Consider the following 18,082-nt stretch of genomic DNA (forward strand, 5'->3'; position numbering starts at 1 on the left):
TATAGATAGAATGCAAAGACAAAGCCAATGACAGAGCTGAGAGAAACTCCAGCATTTATTTGGCTTAGTTGAAGAGGATTAGCTTTGTAAAAGAGACAAATTGTGGCCATAGTGGGGGGAAAAAAAATCAAGAGAGTGAATATCTGCTTACTAAATGGCTCCCTTCTCTTTGCATTCCCAGAATGCTAGAAGCCAGGTTTATATTCCAGGCATGCAATTAGAGAATCTCACTGTAGGAAATGGACAGATACAAGAGAAAAGATGTATAGATACCAACTTTCAAAGGTTCCTCCAATGCATGGTTGAAACTACCTGTTTTACATTGCCCCACATGACAGTGAAGCCATCAGTTAACATGCTCTCCATCCAGAGATTTCCAGTCTTTTTCATGCCTAATGCTCAAATATGAAGAGAGAGCCATAATCACCTGGCATTTGAAGATAACTTCTGTTTGGAAAGACAGAGACTGAAACAAACAATTAGGAGTTACTAGGGGTTGTTTTTGGTGGTGGTGGTGGTGAAGTCATAGGAAATTGAGGCAACGTAAGAAACAGAGAAAAAATTTAAAAAACATAATTATCTTTAAAAAATAAAAAGTTTTATATCCAAAGAAAAGAGTGAGTAAGAGCTCTTAGACTTTAAATTAATGCGGCAGAATTTAAAATAATCAATTGAAGGATTTAAAGAAGAAGTTAAAGAACTTTTCCCCCAAGTAGAACAAAAACAAACAAATATATGGAGATAAATATAAAAAATTATCAAACCTGGATATCAAATATTTGACTAATGAAATTTCTAACGCAAAACCCCCAGAAAATGCAGGAGAAGAAACTATAAAAGAAATAATACAAGAAAATATCCCATAACTGAATGATCTAACTTTATAGATAGGAACCCACTGAACTTTTGGCATAATAGATTTAAAAATTAGATGAATACCAAGATCCATTATCATTAAATCTCAAAATATTATATATTAAGAAAGAATTTTTAAAACTTGGAGTGGGGAAGAAATATGAGAGAGAAAAATCCATGCACAACTGGTTGCAAATCATAGTTTTGGCATTGGGCTGCTTAGTATCAGAAAAACAAGATAGTGAAGCATTGAATTTAAAATGCTGAAGGAAGATTATTTTCAATTTAGGATTTTATGCCCAGATAAGTTATAATTATGTGTGTAGAGTAAAAACATTTTCATAAATTCTAGCTCTTGAAAAAATGTACCTGCTATGCAAATTTTCTCTATTAACAACTGAAAGATAAATTCCACCAAAGCTAAGAGAAGAAGTCATGACACTTGGGTATATGGGATTCAGCGTACAAAGAAGCAAAAGGAAGTCCCTGGATCATGGTACATGGAGTTAAAGTGACATTTGTGCAGCAGTACTATATAGAAGACCGTCCAGATGAGAGCAGGGGGACAGGAGCATTCACCTATCTCAGGAGGAATTTTTCAGCTGTCTTAGAGAGTTTGGATTAAGAATTAGTGATAAGTAGAAGGAAAACTAACCAACCAGTAGGTACATAGAAAACTAGACAGTTATCATCTCTAAGAAAATTGTCAAACCTATACAAGAATAGAATTGTATTTGTCGAGTGCTACATACATGAACCATACACACACACACACACACATTTTTTTTACTAGTTTATATTAATTATCCAGAAATTTGATGTAAGGACAGAGACATGCCAATGTTATGTTATTTGATAAAAGTATATTGGGAAAAGGGGGAATGTAAGCTGTGATGGTGGTATTAAAGAGCTGTGTGTGCCCCGATCAGAGTGTAAAGGCACATAGAATAAAGGGAAAGGAAATGGAGTAAAGGAACTTAGACACCTCTCTCACGAAGTTTGCCTTTGAAGGAGGACAGACTGGGCAGAAGACACAAGGGGATGTGTGGAGTCAAGTAGGGGTGTGTGTGTGTGTGTGTGTGTGTGTGTGTGTGTGTGTGTGTGTGAGAATAGGAGAGACTGGAGAATGTGAAAAACCTGAAAAAGAATTTTCCATGAGGACAAGTTGAATATATGCGAGAGGTAAGAGGGTAGTTAATGAAAGTCATTGAGAGGACAAGAGGTAATGGGACCTACGTAGCACAGGCAGAGGGACTGACCTTAGTTGTAAGGACAGATCTGTAAATAACAGAAAGGGAGATGTTGGTAAGTTTTATTTTTGGTAAGAGGAAGATGAAAGAGTTGCCGTTTGATTGCTCCTTTTTCTTTTGGAAGAAAACAGTTATCTGTTAAAGCAGAGGTACCCTATATCAGAGGATTGCAAGGCGAAAAGAATTTAAAACTGATTTTCAGAAACAGAGTACTTAGATCAGAGAAGGGTAGTAGGATTGCTGGGCCATGTTGTGGATCCATTTGAGGTTTTATGAGCATGGTAGTGTAACTAATATGTTCTTTTGTGTGGCTCCCTCCTGCACTGCTTCGCCAGCTGTTGAGGGCCAGCCCAGAAACCTGGATAGTGGGATTCATCCATGCTTGGGGTCCTACCAAAAAGACTAAAGAAAACAAAAGAGTTTGAGGAAATTTGAGTGCTGACATGTACGTTATTGAGATGACAGAAGTCTAAGCTGAGTCAGGGAAGAAATGGAGAAAGGCAAGGAGCTGATGCAAAGTTGCAAGGTCAGTAGACAAATAGTCCCATTGAGATCAAAGAAAGGAAGAATGGAAGTGGTTGAGTAAGCAATGATAGTGATAGCTAATATACATTGAATGCTTACAATGGGTCAGGTCCTACTCTGTACATTTTAAATGTGTTAATTCATTTTATCCTCCTAACAAAACTACGTGGGAGGCGCTACTAAAACTGAGGCCCCAAATAGAGGAGTCATTTGTTTAAATCACAGAACTCGGCAGTGGGCGAGATGGGGTACACGTTCAGGCTGTCTTCCTCCGGAGCCCACACATTTAACCAGGAAGCCTCACCGAACCTGTTCGAAGGTAAACAGGAGTGGCAAACAGGAAGGAGAGGTGAATGTGTTTGGAGGTGGTTATGGACAATAAAGTCTAGAGTGACTATGACGTGGGTTGCTACGTTATTCCGAATAGTTTATTAGGGTAAAGATCAAGAGACTGGGAAGCCAGGACACTGGAAAGGGCATCCAAGTGAGAACTGACATCAGATTATGGCTGAATTTGGCCTGGTGGATGGCAGACCTAGGAACTGCAGACTAACTCCATCATTGGATGAATGGAACTTGAGTCATGTTGCGTATTGTTATTTATAGACTGTTTGCAGCCCTCACTAAGTTGCTGACTTCTTGAAGCCAGTCGTTGTTTTATTTCTGGGCCTGGCATATATGTGTGATTGATTGATCGATTGATAGATTTTTATATATGTGTGATTTAAATGTTTGGTGAATGAATGAATATATAACAAATATTCATTAACTGAAGTGTGCTTTCCTTAGCCAATTGATAATTTTCTATTTTGTTTAATGTCTTCATTTATTTTATTTTTCTGTAGGAAAGCCCATAACAGTGGTGAAGACTCAGATTTAAAGCAAAGGAGGAGGTAAAAAAAAAATTAGAAGGAGGGTCAGAGAAAGGAGGAAGGATTAGCAGTTAGCACTGCTCAGTGTGGAGGCAAGAATGGGAACATGTTTTTGTTTTTTTTTGTTAGTTGCTTTATTAGTTTTATTAGTTTATTTGTTTGTTTTATTAGGCTATTTTAAGAGTATTATTAATTTGTTTTTTTTAATTTTCAAATACCAATTTTGGCTTCAGCTGGTTCTCAGTCTTCCATTCTATCGCATCCTTAGCAATTTCTTTTTCTCTGTTCCTTTGTATCAGAGGAGCTGTCTTCTTTATCTATTGCTACATTAAAACCACCCACCCCCCAATTTGATGTCTTTTAAAGCAACAACAGCTTTATTACTCTTTTGTAATTCTGTTGATTGAATGGACAGTTCTTTAGCTAGTCTTTCTAGCCTCAGATGAAGCTACAGTCAGATGGTGGCTGAAGTTAGATTATTCAAGAGCCCTTTTTCTCTCTCGTACTTAGTATTTTGGCAGAGTGGCTGGAGGTTAGGGGCCTCTCTCTCCATGGTCTCTCCACCTGGCTAGCCTAGGCTTCTATAGATAGTGACTAGGAGGAAGCAGGATCTACTAGCCCTGTTGAGGGGTGGTCCAGGACCTGGCAGAGTATCCCTTCTACCTCATTCTATTGATAAAATTAGTCATAGGACCAGTGCAAATTCAAGGGGAGGGGAAATAAACTGTACCTCTCTCTATGTATGTTGGGGGTTTGACAGTGTGACAGGAGTTTATGTCCATATTTAGTCCACCACAGAGATTATAGCTTTGCCATGTCAGAGTGCTACTGGAAGTACTTGGTTTTGTGGTCACTTCTGCATGCATGGTGACATTTGTCTTAATGTACTTGCACATTTCTTTAGATTCATTCAGATGTCTGACTGAATTGAGAAGTACTGACTGGAGGAGGGATAACACTTATGTTGGATTAGTAATTTTACTGCAGAATTAATTGTAAAGAACCAACCTAAAAGGTTTTGTTTGTCATAGATGTGTGTGTGTGTGTGTTTTTTTTTTTCCTTGTTTTATCTCCAGGTCACGCTCACGCTGTAACACAAGCAGTGGTAGTGAATCCGAAAATTCTAACAGAGAACACCGGAAAAAGAGAAACAGGTAATATTGCAACATTGTAGTTAACTGGAACTCCAAAATGAGAGGCTGCTATTGGTGGTTAAGAGGTGGGTGTCTGTATTTTTAAGCCTGATCATCTCATCTGTGTTTAAGAAGGAATCTGGCACTATTTTGAAGCAATATTTTAGGAAACCTCAGCTCTTTGAACTGAGTTTTTTATCTTTATGATAAGATAATTAAGCAACTTGACAATGAAGTTTCTTGTTAATTAAAAAAAAAAAGACGGATCTGTATTTAGGTACAACATGTAGTGAATTTGTCTAAGGGTGGTAAGAAATTTTACTGTTGCTAGAGGGATTTCTCCCTGAATTATCTTTTAACATGGCATTGCTATATTTAGCCCAACTCAAAACGAGGAACTCATTTCATAGATTCCATAGTTTCAGCTTCCTGTATATGTACATACAAATAAGTGTTTATATTCACGTCAGGTACACACAATTAGATGGGGAAATGTGCTTAGTTTATATCTTTAAGACTCGTTTTTAAGAGCTTGTTAAAACATCATTTGACATGTAATCAGTAGTAGGAATGGCTTAATGCATTAATCAGTTCTCCCTGGTGGCAAAATATTTATTTGAAAACAAATGTTCGCATAGCGAAAAAGCATCAGGCTGGGAGTGAGAGGGATTTAGTTGCTGGTTATACTAGTTTCTAACCCAGTGGTTCTTAACTGGGAGCAATTCTGTCCTCCCCCTCCACTCTTACAGGATATTAGGCAATGTTTTGAGACACTTCATTGTCACAGTTGGTTGGAGGATTGCTGCTGGCCAGGGATGCCGCTAAACATCCTGCAATGCACAGGACAGCCTCCACATCTAAGAAGTATCGGGTCCAAAAATATGTCAGTGGTGCTACTGTGGAAACCTGTTCTCACCTGATATGGAACTCTGGTCTGGTTGCTTTTACTTTTCTGGGTTGTCTTTTTCTCTTCTGTAAAATGAGGAAGTTGGATGAGATAATCTCCAAGGTCCTTCTTTCGTGCTTGGAGCCCTTGTGCTTGGCATGCATTGAATCAGTCTCCTCTCTCACTACAAAGCCTGTGTAATAATAGCCCAGACAGCATTGTGAGAGAGAGTGGACCATTTTCCACACAGAAAGGAAAGCTTTCTATCTGGAGCTTTCTTAGCACCTAGAATCACACTAGATAGACGTGAGATCGTAAGGTGTTATGACTCTCTTCTCAAGGAAATTATTTCAGTTTCTTCAGCTATAAAAACCCAAGTGTGGAGGGCAGCTCTCCCTGAGGTGCTCTCTTCCTGCTCTAAAATTCAGTATCTGCACAAACAACATAAAACAAAGCAAAGCAAACAACCACACAAACCCCTCTCCCATTTGTACTTATTCATCAAGCCATTATCTTAACAAACATAGATTTCTTTTGCTTGGTGTACTGTAAGCTGTGCTTATAGATGCTCTAATCTTAAGTTTTCAGAAGGCGGCCTATTTAAAACAGTGTCTTCAGGGGCCAAAATGCTCACAGTAACATTTGCTGTTCAAAGTGAAACACTATTTAAAGGTTGCCAACAAATCTTTAAATAGCTCATTACTGAGCTTGTTGTATGGGCTCAGTATTCCTTGTAGGTATTCTCTCCCTCGATAGCTTCTCCTTCATCCTTCCCATGAACAATTTTTTGGATTGGATTTCTTTGCACGTATAAGTAGTATATTTTAGAATGTTTACATGCTAATGCAATTCGTAAGGCTGTTAACGAGAAATGATTTTCAAAACACGCTCTGACACAACGACTTTCAAATTCATTTATTTTACCTGCAAAAACATTGCTATTGGGTTCCATAACTTGCCTGTGTCTGTAGAAGATACAGTCTAGAGTTCTGGCTTCCAGGGGCATAGTAGGAAGTAGACGGAAGAAGAAATATGTCTTTGGTTCCAAACCCTACTCCTGAAAATTTTTGTGCGGCAGGGGACAGCGAGTGCAGGGAAAGGCTGCAAACACAGGATTCTGCCTCTAGGTGCCACTTACCCATTATGCTTTGCTACCACTAACACCTCTATTCCATTATTAGCTTTTTAAATTAGCTACAACCCACTCATTCCACATCAGGATGCATAGGTCTGAATATTTAAACTGCAGCGCTGCTGTAGGTCCCAATATGTCTTCATCTGTGATGAAGGGTTGTCTCCGGATGTCTGACTTCCTCCTTGTGCAAAAGACTCTGTTTTGGGGGAGACAGATCTCTTCAACTCATCTGTCCTTCCTCATCTCAACAACAGTGTGACCCAGCCAAGCTCTCCCAAACATCCTTTGTGCTTTTATTCATGGACTCTGGTAACCCTAGAATAGGGCAGAGTGACTGAATCTTGAACATGCTAATATTCTACTTCCTGCCAGCAAGGTCTCTAAATTCAGCCCTGTATGCTTCTTCTCTTGCGCACTGGAGCCTGCACCCACCACACCCTGCTTTCCTGTCTCCCACTGGGAACTGTCACCTGGAGCAAAGGAGCAGAGACTTTTGCAGATTTGCTTTCAAACACTGTTTTGAAACCCATGCTGTGTCCAGTGGTTTACTTTTTTGATCTTATAGGTGGTTTTCTGACTGCTGTTCCCTTTGCCACCCCTTCTTGTTGGGTTCTTCTTCTTCTTTTTTTTTTTTTTTTTAAACATAAGGAAGTCTTTCCTGTTAAGTTTTGGCCACTCTGTGGAAATACTGACTTTTCTCAAAGTCTACCCATTGGAGCTGAAGCCATTTTGCCATTCCCATGCATAACAATTTAAACATCTCTCACTTTCTGTGAGGAGAAGCAGAAGTTAATAAAAGTGTTTACAAATCGACTTTATCCAAAGTAGTAGCAGTGGCTTCTAACAATCATTAAAAATAATAATAATAATAAAGCCATAATCCACACCAAGTCTAGAAGGCTAATATTAGAAATGAGGATTCTTGTTTAGTTTCAATTTTAGAAAAACGTAACTGTAGATAAACACCCCCCCCCACCCCCCTCAACTCCCCATACCACCTTTGTGTCCAAAGCTGTTGAGAAGAGGTGTGTGAGGGTTCTTTGGTCAGTTATGCATTAACTGTAGGGTTTCATTCCACACCGGAAGTCCTCAGCCTCCTCCTTTTTGGGAGGAATTGTTTATATCTTTCTCTACCCCCTTCTGCTTTAGTTTTTCTTTACCATTTTCATAATCGGGATGCATATCCTACAGTTTTCTAGATTTTGATGTTTGAGAAAGAGTTTTTTTTACTCTGTTTTTATAAAGAGCTAGAAGTTGCAACACAGATTCTTGTTATAACAACTAAGGTTGTTACCGTTGGGTCCAATAGGAGTTTAGCGTTGCCCCAATGGCATGGGGGAGGCAGAGGGATAACAACCTAGAAGCGTAGTTAGCGTTTTTCCTCAGGTCTTCCTCATTGACACAGTGAAGAATCACGGATCAATGAGATTTGAAAAGATTCATTAAAAGTATGTTTTAGAAAGACAAAGCATATCCCAGGGAGGCACTGGGTCCCTGTAACAGAGCACTGTAACCACAATAACTAACACAAGGGGGCCACGAAAAGGTCAAAAAAGCCAGAAAAGGCCACACAAAAGGCCACAAAAGAGCAAAGAAGGCCCACAAGTGGGAATGTCTGCATTATATTTAGGCTGCGCTGGATGGTTCCAAAGTCATTCCTAGATGATTGGCTAGTGAGGTCATTTAGATTGACACTTGGCCTGCTATATAACTCTTTACTTACTGCGCATGTGCATACCCAGACTTCTACTACTATTGGGGTGTTCTTTGGGTGGTCTCTGGGCTGGGCCTCTCTTCCTTTTTTCTCTCTGTTGCTCGTGTCTGACTAACTACCTAACAAGATGACAGAAAGTTCTTATTGCCCCCTTTATTCCTTATCTTCATCTATATTCTCTTGCTTCCACTTTAAATCTCTTTCATATTATTTTTCCTCACCCAGTTCCTTTCTCTTTCTTTTCTTAGCTTCTTACCCACCGTTTCTTCCTTTCTTCAGTCTTCTCTGAATTCCATTTCCACTTAGGAGTCAGCGATGTGTCCAAAAAAACCCCAAGAATGTGAGTCAAGGTCTTGCTTCTTTTATGTACCGATATATTTGATCTTAGACCACTCATTTAACCAGTTTAAATCTTAGTTTTCTCATCTTTAAAGTAGGATATAATATGATCTTTTTGTTAATGAGTCAAATGAAATCTAATAGACGAGATTGCTTCGGGGTATAGAATCACACAGTTTGATATCTAATTTCGGAGTTACTGCCTCTTCTTTGCCCATTTCATCTCTTCTTTACCCCCTTCTACTTTTTTCACTTGTCTTTTTGTCCTGTCTTCTGTTCTTCCACCTTCCCTAGCCTTACACGTTCATATTTTTAGGCTAATCATTTTTATCTGTTGGTTCATGAGTAGGTTTTAGGGGTCTCAAATTCATGAAGTTGTTTGTGTACTTCTTTGTGTTTCCAAGTATACAATTTTCTGTTGATAAGGTCAGTAGCTTTTATCAGATTCTTAAGAGAGTATCTGTGTGACCCCGCAAAAGTTATAAAGCAGTTATTATCTAAATAGTGAAGGAACAGATTGATATTGGGAAATGAAATTCATATTTTAGTTTACTGGTAATGTTGCAGAAATGGTGTGAAATCAGACCGGCGAGAAACCAAGCACCACTTTGAGAGCTGGAGAACTCAGGTTTAACATGCTAGAGGTCCCAGAAGAACAAGAGCTCTAAAGATCTGGGCCCCGAGCTCAGGGGCAATCTTGTTTTTTTAGGGCTTATCCATGCTATTATAGTGGGCATGGGCTGATTGGTTGATTTATCCTCAGGCCGTTATAGACCTTGGGAGTTGTTATGGGATATAGGTAAGCAGGGGAGTTGTTATGGGCTACTGGGCAGTTACAGAGCCTGAGATTTTCAGACAGAAATGTAGCCAATACATCTGTTATCTAGACAGAACAATCAAAGGGAAAGGTGAGTCTTTAGTTGGTCTAAAGATCACTTTGCCCTTTGGCCTATGCAGCAAGTATGTCTACAGAAGCAGAACAAAGGGCTGATTATAAGATTAGCCTTTTGAGTGAAAAATTCCTCTTCAGTAGGAGTAAAAACTAAAATACTTGAATTTTCTTTAGCGATTGCTTAGCTATACCAATTTGCTGAACAATTGGTTCAATTAAATTCATCAGATTGGGAACCTACCAAGTACAAGGCAGCATGAAGGTAATGATCTATGTCAATATTAGATTGTATTAGTTTCTACTGGATAGAATTATGAATCTTGTATCTGAGATCAGAAGGGTCAGCTAGCTTATTTCTGGAGATTCTAGCCTATGGGCATGCTATAGCCTTGCCCAGGGTATAGCCGAAGAAAGATCTAGAAATAGACTTATCAGAGGAAAACCTTTCACAAACCAGCTTTCCCTGAAAATACCTTGAGCTTAATAAAATATCCTTCACTTTCAAAGAAACCTGTCTGCAAAACATCCTTTGTGCGATTGATGAAAATCAGCAGTCCTTTGAGCATCCACCAGGGAGAATCTGTGGATTACTCAGTCATTAGCTTTGATGTGTGGCTAGGCTTTTAGGATTTTGATGTAGGACATTTGGAGGGGTGGGGGACAGTGACTCAGAGAAGCAGTCTGGTATTTTTTGCATAAGCATAAAAGTGGAAGTAACTCTGGAGCTTGGTGAGGATTAAAAGAGTAAAAGAAATGAGAGAATCTGGGATAAGAGCAGGACTAGAGTAAATTGGCAACAGGAGACCATTTGGACCTTTCCCTAATTTTATTCTGGGATGTTTTGCATCACAAATGTTATGTATGTGAGGCTGTGTGTATACATGTGTACACGCAGGTGCAATAAAGCACAAAACAAAGAATTAGGGAGCCTACATTATGAATTTGACCCTGCTTGAAGAGCCGTGTGGCTAGGAGTTGGTTACCTTACCCTTTGAATCTTAGTTTTCTCATATGCTAAGTGGAGTAATACCTGTCCTACCTCACAAGAGGTTTGTAAACATCCAGGAGATAATGGATATGCTTTGAAAAAGTAGATAGTTCTCTGTATAGGTGGATACTCCTACATTAATGAGAACAGCCAGCACTGTTCTTTGTTATCTGAAGTCCCTGTTGCATCTGTAAAACAGGGCTCAGCTCCCTTTAACAAAAAAGATGTCAGTGTTTCTAACATGAATTTGCTCTGCCACAAATGTCGTTAGTTTCTTCCTGCCTTTTAGGTGTGTTTTAGAATCTGTTTCTGAATAATGGATTAAGATGGTTTTTAAATATTTTATATATGTTCCATAGGTCTTTTATATTATTTTTCTTTAAAAAAATAGAAGAAACTGTTTTCTGTGACACTGCAGCTAATAGGGACGATACATCTAAGTAGGGCAAACCTAGAAGATCATGATTTTGGTAGGGTTTTGTTTTTGTTAGAGTACTTAAAAAACACACACACTTTATTGTTCTTGTGCCTTAGGAAAAAAATGTGTTTTAGTTGATAGCAAGCTTAAACTAGTGGGGCATTTCTTCCAGATAGCCTGAAAATAGGTAACTATTTCCATGCAAGCATTTCCTCCTGCCCTGTTTCTGATTTAGGTAGAGGCTGCAAACAAGGTAAAAATTGTGAATATGGAGAGAGCAGTTCATACAAAGCCGGTGGAAACAGAGTGTTCACCATGCTGCATATTGAAGGGGTTTCTGATTTCCACTTTAGTAAGTCATCTCAAGATTTAGACATTTGATAAGGATGATTTAGGTCTTCCACAGCATAATCAAAGATACAGAGATAACTGTGGACTTGCAAAGCTGCAGCTGCTGAGGAATGCTGTCAGATTACTGAGTGAGGGCAAACCAGGTGGAAAAATTAGGAAAACAAAAGACTTCGATAGGGAGATTGCACAAAAGGCAGCCTATTTTGTAGGGAGAACATAAAGAATAAGTGGAAGAAACAGAAGCACCTTTAAGAGCAAATAAGAATAATTTTTGATGGTGGGAAAGGTTGGGAAAAGCAAATGAATTTTTTCCTTGCTGGTCTTCAATAAGTATGTCGACAGATGCCTGGAACCAACATAAATTTCCCTAGGGAAGAAAAACTACTGAAAAAAAAAAAAAAGATTGGTTTATAGCAGGTGATCCAAAAATGCGTGTAGCTGATGTGAAACACAAGTCTACAATCAGATGGGACCTGCAGACTTAATATTAGCAATGGAGCGGCTGTGTGAAGCAGTCGCCTGGAAAGCTGTGCTATAGCTGAAGAGTAGAGGTTTGTTTTGATGTATCTAACTAGCTTGGAAATAAAATTCAAATAGAGAAACATAGAGTTTTAAAGTTAGGATCTTTACAGTAATTCGGTAGATGAAAAAACTGAGACTTGACAAAGAAGATAAGCAATTTGCCCAGCTAATGGCAGATATGGGACCGGGAAGAACTCAAGAGTGCTATATGTATTACTCATTTCATCTTGAAGCTTCGTTATATATTTGCTCTGTGAAGCTTCTCAGGTTCAGCGTTAAACAAGGTCTTTATCTCAAGAAAATGAGAAGTGCATTGAGAATTTGGATAAAGGAAGATCCTATTAGGAACCAAACTGCCCCGGTAAAGGTAGAGGGCAAAGTAAAGCCCACTGGGATTTGTATAAGAATTCATTTAATGTGCAAAATTCTGCGGAAGAGGCAGAACTATAATTGGGAAGATAGGAAAGAAGAAACTAGGAATAGTCAGTATCTTCATTATTGTTATCAAATGATTATGTGGCATTTTGTCTTCAAAACCTTTCGCAAACTTTAATTAAGTGTCAAATGCAGTTAAAATCTAAATTGCAGGCATAGTCTGGAAACGTAGGGTGCTGAAGTTTGGTGAGAGATGGAGGAAATAAAATTCTCTTATTCTGAAACATCATTGAAATATGTTCTATTCTAAAGCAATCCTCTTCCTTATACATTAAAAAACAAAAGCCTTGTTACAATAAACCTTTCTACCCCAGCTGTTCATTTTCCATAGTTACAGATGAAGAAGTAGAGAAAATATGATACATAGTTATTGCATGTAAGGATACAGGAAAGGAACATGTAGATTTTGAGGTTCACTCTAAATGCAACATCAGAAAATGAATACATTTCCTATCTAAATTTTACAACGAATTTCTTTTTCCCTCCTGTCGAGAGTTCCATGACTGTCTGTTATGTAAGAACACATTTTGACTTTTTAGAAGGTACTATGTCATATAATACTTGAAGTGTTTTTATTCTTTTTAATGTAAATCGCAACATCAAACTTAAAATATAGCAGGAAAGAAGCAAAAAAAGCATTTGTATATCCCACACCTAAGGCTAAGTGAGACCAACAAAGCAGAAGCATTCTAGGAGACATCTTTTACATTTAAATATGTCTTTATTCACTCATGCAGAAACAAAATAGTCAACTTCTGCCTCTTAAAGACTGTTTGTTACAGTAATCTTGCTTCTAGGGCTAGGATTTTTCCTTTCCATGTAGCACCTGTGTTTTCTGGAGCAGTTCATCAATGAAAGAAATGACACTTTTATTCCTGTAATGAGGTACTATTAACTAGAGGTCTTTTGTAAGGGTGTAATTTCAAACTTCATTACAGACTAAGACAGCCACACCACCATTACTCAGGAAAATGTGCTTGTGTTGTGACTCTTCAGTGAGCCTTACATTTTTAATGTACCTTGTTAGAATATTTATGAAACCGTATCACCAGTAGAGGGCATCTGTCTTTGAAACATGTGGGTCACGAGGATGGATATTAAATGACAGGTTTCACTGCCCTTACATTAGACTTTTAGAAATACGTTAAAGGTACATGTCACAGCCTGAAATTCTTTCTGATGTCGCCCTTGTTGCTAGCAAAGTACAAGAACTCTGTGTTCTCATGCCTCAGAAGTTTTAATATTTTACCAGCAAGATAAAGTCTGAGTATGAAGGTAACCAGCCAAATTCGACAATAGAGAATAAATGTACACCAACTGTGCTTCCTTTTAAACTTCTGCCCTCTGGGAAAAATGTGTTTGCCTAAATCACACCTGCACCTTGCCCTTAGGCTTGACTTCTTAAAAATATTTAAAGATACTGACTTCCTAATTAAAAATTGACATTGCGAAATGTCAATTTCACAATGAACTATGGACTATGCAGCGATTTAGTTCAGAATGGAAGCTATAGTCTAAAAGACTTTAGGGTTTGGAGTTGGGAGACCTGGATTTTGTGTCTATCCCTGAGCATGTGAAGTGTGGGTTGCTGGGGAGGGGAGATATCTCCTTGCTAGCTCAATACCTTCCCATTGACTATTTCTTCCCAACTTTGGATGCCTCGGTCCTGGGAACATCCAGGACTGTTCCTCCAGAAGGCTGTCATAGGGTACAAGGGTAGTTTGGAGATATATGTTCTCACTATAAAAATACATACACATACACATGCACATGGCATTTGCAGATGGGAGTGTTCCTTTCAAAGAATGGTTAATAATTATGACCTCAAGTAGTATGCCTTCTCATATTTTTTTCTTCAGATATTTCTAATATTAAGATTCATAGCTCTATATGTTACATTTTAACTTCCTCTGTACATGCCATGAGAGAGAGAACTATGTTCTTGATTCTGTTTAATTTACCAGGACTATATCCTATTAATATTCAAATAGACCATTAGAAATGAAAGCTTTAGCAAAGGAATATATTCAGTTCAAAGACTTGAAGTATGTTACAGATAATTTTTTACTTAACACAGTTCCTCCTTAATCTAGAAAGACTTAAATAATTTCTTCCTCATAAGGTACTGCTCTCTTTAACTTGAATTTGCCTTACATTGTCTCTAAGTTATATGTAAAATGACTATTTGTCACCCTTCTACTGATTGGCATTTATAAGCAAATCCAGATATCCACAGTCTGTACTAAGTGTTGTAACAGGACCACCAAAAGACATCTGTTCAATGAGAGAAATGACTCCAAACTTGCCTGTTGTTTTCATTTTTGTTTTGAAGCCGTTATGCTTACAGAGTCACAGTAGTGGGATGATTATCTTACAATTCCTGCTGCTCTCCCAGCATCAGCATGTGAAATGAACTCGCTGGAGCAGTTTCCTGAAGGACTTACATAAATTAAAAGTTAAATATTCAAATGACAGGTGTTTGACTTTTGCAAGGAAGATTCATGGCCTCACAGTTGTTGCAGTGTGTTCCAGAAAGTATTTACACATTAATAAGCACTCTCTGCCCCTCGCTCCTACAACACCTTTCCCTTGTTATTAGAAAGACTTGATAGGGCCAAAGCGCAAAACTTCTGCAGTGTGGCCCATGGATGGGTTTTGTTAGGTCTGTGCAGTACCTTAATATTCAGAGTTGATTGCCATTGCTTAAAAATGGGAAGAGTTCACTTTAAAAATTCATAGTTGTATATTATCTCTTTTAAAATGACAAGACTTGGTAACACTATCCTGTGATCTCACATCTGGGCAGGTGCCTGTGCTCCCCAGTTCCCTCTCACTGTGGATTTCCTGTTTCCTCATTTACATTCCATCCTGGCCCTTGGCCACACTGAATGCTCAACCCTCATTCCCTCCTTGCCCTGTGAGCAGCCATAATGAGAGTGCTGTGTGCCTGCTCAGCTGCTAACATACAATGCCACCATATTTGACTTTTTGCACTTATAGTTTTTTATCTTAAAAAATGGGAATTATATCTGGCAACTCTTGTCCATGAAAACCTTGACAATTAGTGTGATTTTTTAAAAGAGCATTTCAATGTAAAATTATTTATTGCCATTTTAGTTAGCACTTTTTTTAAAAAAAAAATCATTTCGTTTCATGAATTAAGGGTGTCTCTATAGCAGACACCACTATTTCTTTAGCCAAAACGTAAATCTTTTAAATGAGTTTTTGTTTGACACATTGTTTTTTAAGAAAATTTTAAGCCAATGATAGAAGCCTGAAAATAATTAATATATACTTACATATTTATATATAAATATTATAATATATACTTATAGCCAAACCATAAATTTATATATATGTATATACTTATGGGTATATTAATTTGTGTAATACATGTTTAGCTTTCAGTAATTATAATGAAATTTCTTCTTAAATAACTTTGTATTTCTTAATAACTTTTAAGTAATGTATTTGATAACTTAATATCATTTAAAAGCCAGTTTAGGATGAACTGAAAAACAAAGCACCACATGTGTGAATGTTAACTTTAGACGGTGGTCTTTCTTTGCAGAATACGGCAGGAGAATGATATGGTTGATTCAGCGCCTCAGTGGGAAGCTGTATTAAGGAGACAAAAGGAAAAAAACCAGGCAGACCCCAACAACAGGCGATCCAGACACAGATCTCGCTCGTATGTGGACTCTTTTTGTACTTTGATTCAAAAACACTGCGCTTAAAGTAGCATGGGGATTCTAGGGCAGATTGGCAAATTAGCTGTCTCTCTGAGGTTTTTTAAAGTGATTTAGTTCAACCATGATTATCATGTTGTTTATTTGTCATATTTACCTTCTTATATATATTTTCATTAACCATATCTGAAGCTATAGAAGTTGGAACACAGCCAAACCAAAATGTCATGAAAAAACAAGGCTATCAAAATCACGTTTTGTTTAGTTTTCAAACAAAAGCGTATATTCAGCTGAGTAAGTAGGAATAGTTTCCTTTGTTCCGGAGCCTGGCTGTTGGTGAAATACCTGCTGCTTCTCTCAATTGGAGTCTGCAGAATTCTCTGAAGTCTTGTTTCAGATTGAACCAGATGCGAAAATCTTCCCATCAAATTACCATTTGTGAGCAGTAGTCAGTGAGTGATTCATTACACCCCAATGTTGGGATTTGCCTGTACCTTCTGTTGCTAGGTAATTGTGAAAACAATTACCCCATAATGATGAGATTGCCAGTCCCCCAAATTAATTTTTTTGACCTGTTTATGAGTTGTTGTTGTTTTTTTTAAATGTGTGCTTTGTCCAGATTTAGACTTTCCACCCCACCCCACTTCCCAAAGATGAGACTTACTGCCCATCCTCCTGTGGTCTCGGGTAGTCAGATGCATGATGTTGCTTACTCGTGGAAGAGGGCATAGTGGAAGGGTGCTGGCGAATGGATTTGGAGACAAACTGTGTAGGTAGGTGGGAACTCTGAGGGAGCCAGGAAGAAGGATCCCAACTTAGGTTAACAGATGTCAGGGAAGGACTCCGCACAGGACACCCCAGAACCCTGCATGACTCTTAAGAGATGCTTCTCAGTTTTAGATGCTTACTTTTTAATTAAAAACTGACTCCCTGATTTTTTTTTTAATTTGTAGTACCTCATATGAGTAATATTTGTTTCTTTTGTAATAAGAAATTTGCAAATACACCAAGCTGTATCTAGTAAGTCTTCACGTAGCATCATGGATAAGATCTATGGCTTTAAGCAAAATTATGTATAACAAACTAGTTTTACTACAGGGTAACTGATATATAAAGAGTTAAGTTCCAATGACACCTCATCAACATTATAACAAAACAATGTTATTTGAGGACCTGCTTTACACCTTTATAGATTTATTCCTTACTCCATAATGTTTTTGTTCTGAAACTTAATTAAAATGTTCAATTTAAGGCAGAAGTTAATAAAAAGCTTCCTTTGTCTTGGATACTATTTCTTCCCACCTCCATTAAACAAGAGACGTTTAGATCTGGACAAATCAAGACCTTACTGAACATAGTCTAACGAAAAAGGCACAGAATCCCAAGATTGGGTCTTAGCACAGTCATGATAAAATCTTTTATAACCATGCTTTTACCTATCCACGTGGAACCTTATTCTATGAGAGACTTGAAATCCACAAGGTCTGGTGACTTCATGTTAAATCTTAAAACAGCATTCAGTTTTTCTAATCATTTCTGAAGCTCTCTAAATTCAATTAGTGTCAATAGTAAATCTAATTTATTAGAAAAAGGGAAAAGTAAAATAAAATCCTACATAGAGATTTTAAAGAAGTTAAAAAACAGTACTGGGGCAGTACTAAATAAATGAAACAATTCATTTACAAGTAAAATCAGAAAAAATCAGTGTTAAGTATTATAGTTATTATAATTCAGGTATAGGGCAAACATCTGTAGATGGGCCTAGGAATTTAATCATTTTAATGGAGTTATGTGAGATTTATTTAGCAGCCTAAGGAATAAACTTTTTATTTTTAAATCTAGGGTAATTTGAGGTACAATTTACATACAATGAAATGCTCTTAAGTGAATTCAATGAATTTTGTCAAATAAGTGTATCCATCATGCCAATCAAGATATAGAATAAAAAAGTTCCCTCATGTTTCTTCTAGTTAGTACCCAACCCATGTGGACAACCACTGTTCTGATTTCTATCACCATAGATTAGTGTTTGTCTCTTATAGAATGTCATACAAATGTAATTATACAATATATGCTCT

At 37.7% G+C, this 18,082-nt stretch overlaps 1 protein-coding gene across 5 annotated transcripts in view; it reads left to right on the top strand.

The window, feature by feature from the left end:
- The window catches only part of EPB41L4A (erythrocyte membrane protein band 4.1 like 4A), a 211,479-nt gene that overhangs the window by 171,774 nt on the left and 21,623 nt on the right, over positions 1 to 18,082 (top strand). For 4 of the 5 annotated variants that reach the window (XR_001597196.2, XM_016147164.2, XM_016147174.2 and 1 more), the window contains 3 exons: positions 3,476 to 3,523; positions 4,579 to 4,656; positions 15,887 to 16,006. Coding sequence is in view for 4 of the 5 variants with exons in the window: in XM_016147164.2 (XP_016002650.2) it covers positions 3,476 to 3,523; positions 4,579 to 4,656; positions 15,887 to 16,006 (246 nt within the window). In the remaining variant the exon portion in view is untranslated. The remainder of the gene's footprint in view (positions 1 to 3,475; positions 3,524 to 4,578; positions 4,657 to 15,886; positions 16,007 to 18,082) is intronic. The other variant, XM_016147196.2, reaches the window with a different exon arrangement.

The sequence above is a fragment of the Rousettus aegyptiacus genome, unplaced genomic scaffold, assembly GCF_014176215.1.
Source record: "Rousettus aegyptiacus isolate mRouAeg1 unplaced genomic scaffold, mRouAeg1.p scaffold_m13_p_8, whole genome shotgun sequence".
NCBI classification, from domain to species: Eukaryota; Metazoa; Chordata; class Mammalia; order Chiroptera; family Pteropodidae; genus Rousettus; species Rousettus aegyptiacus.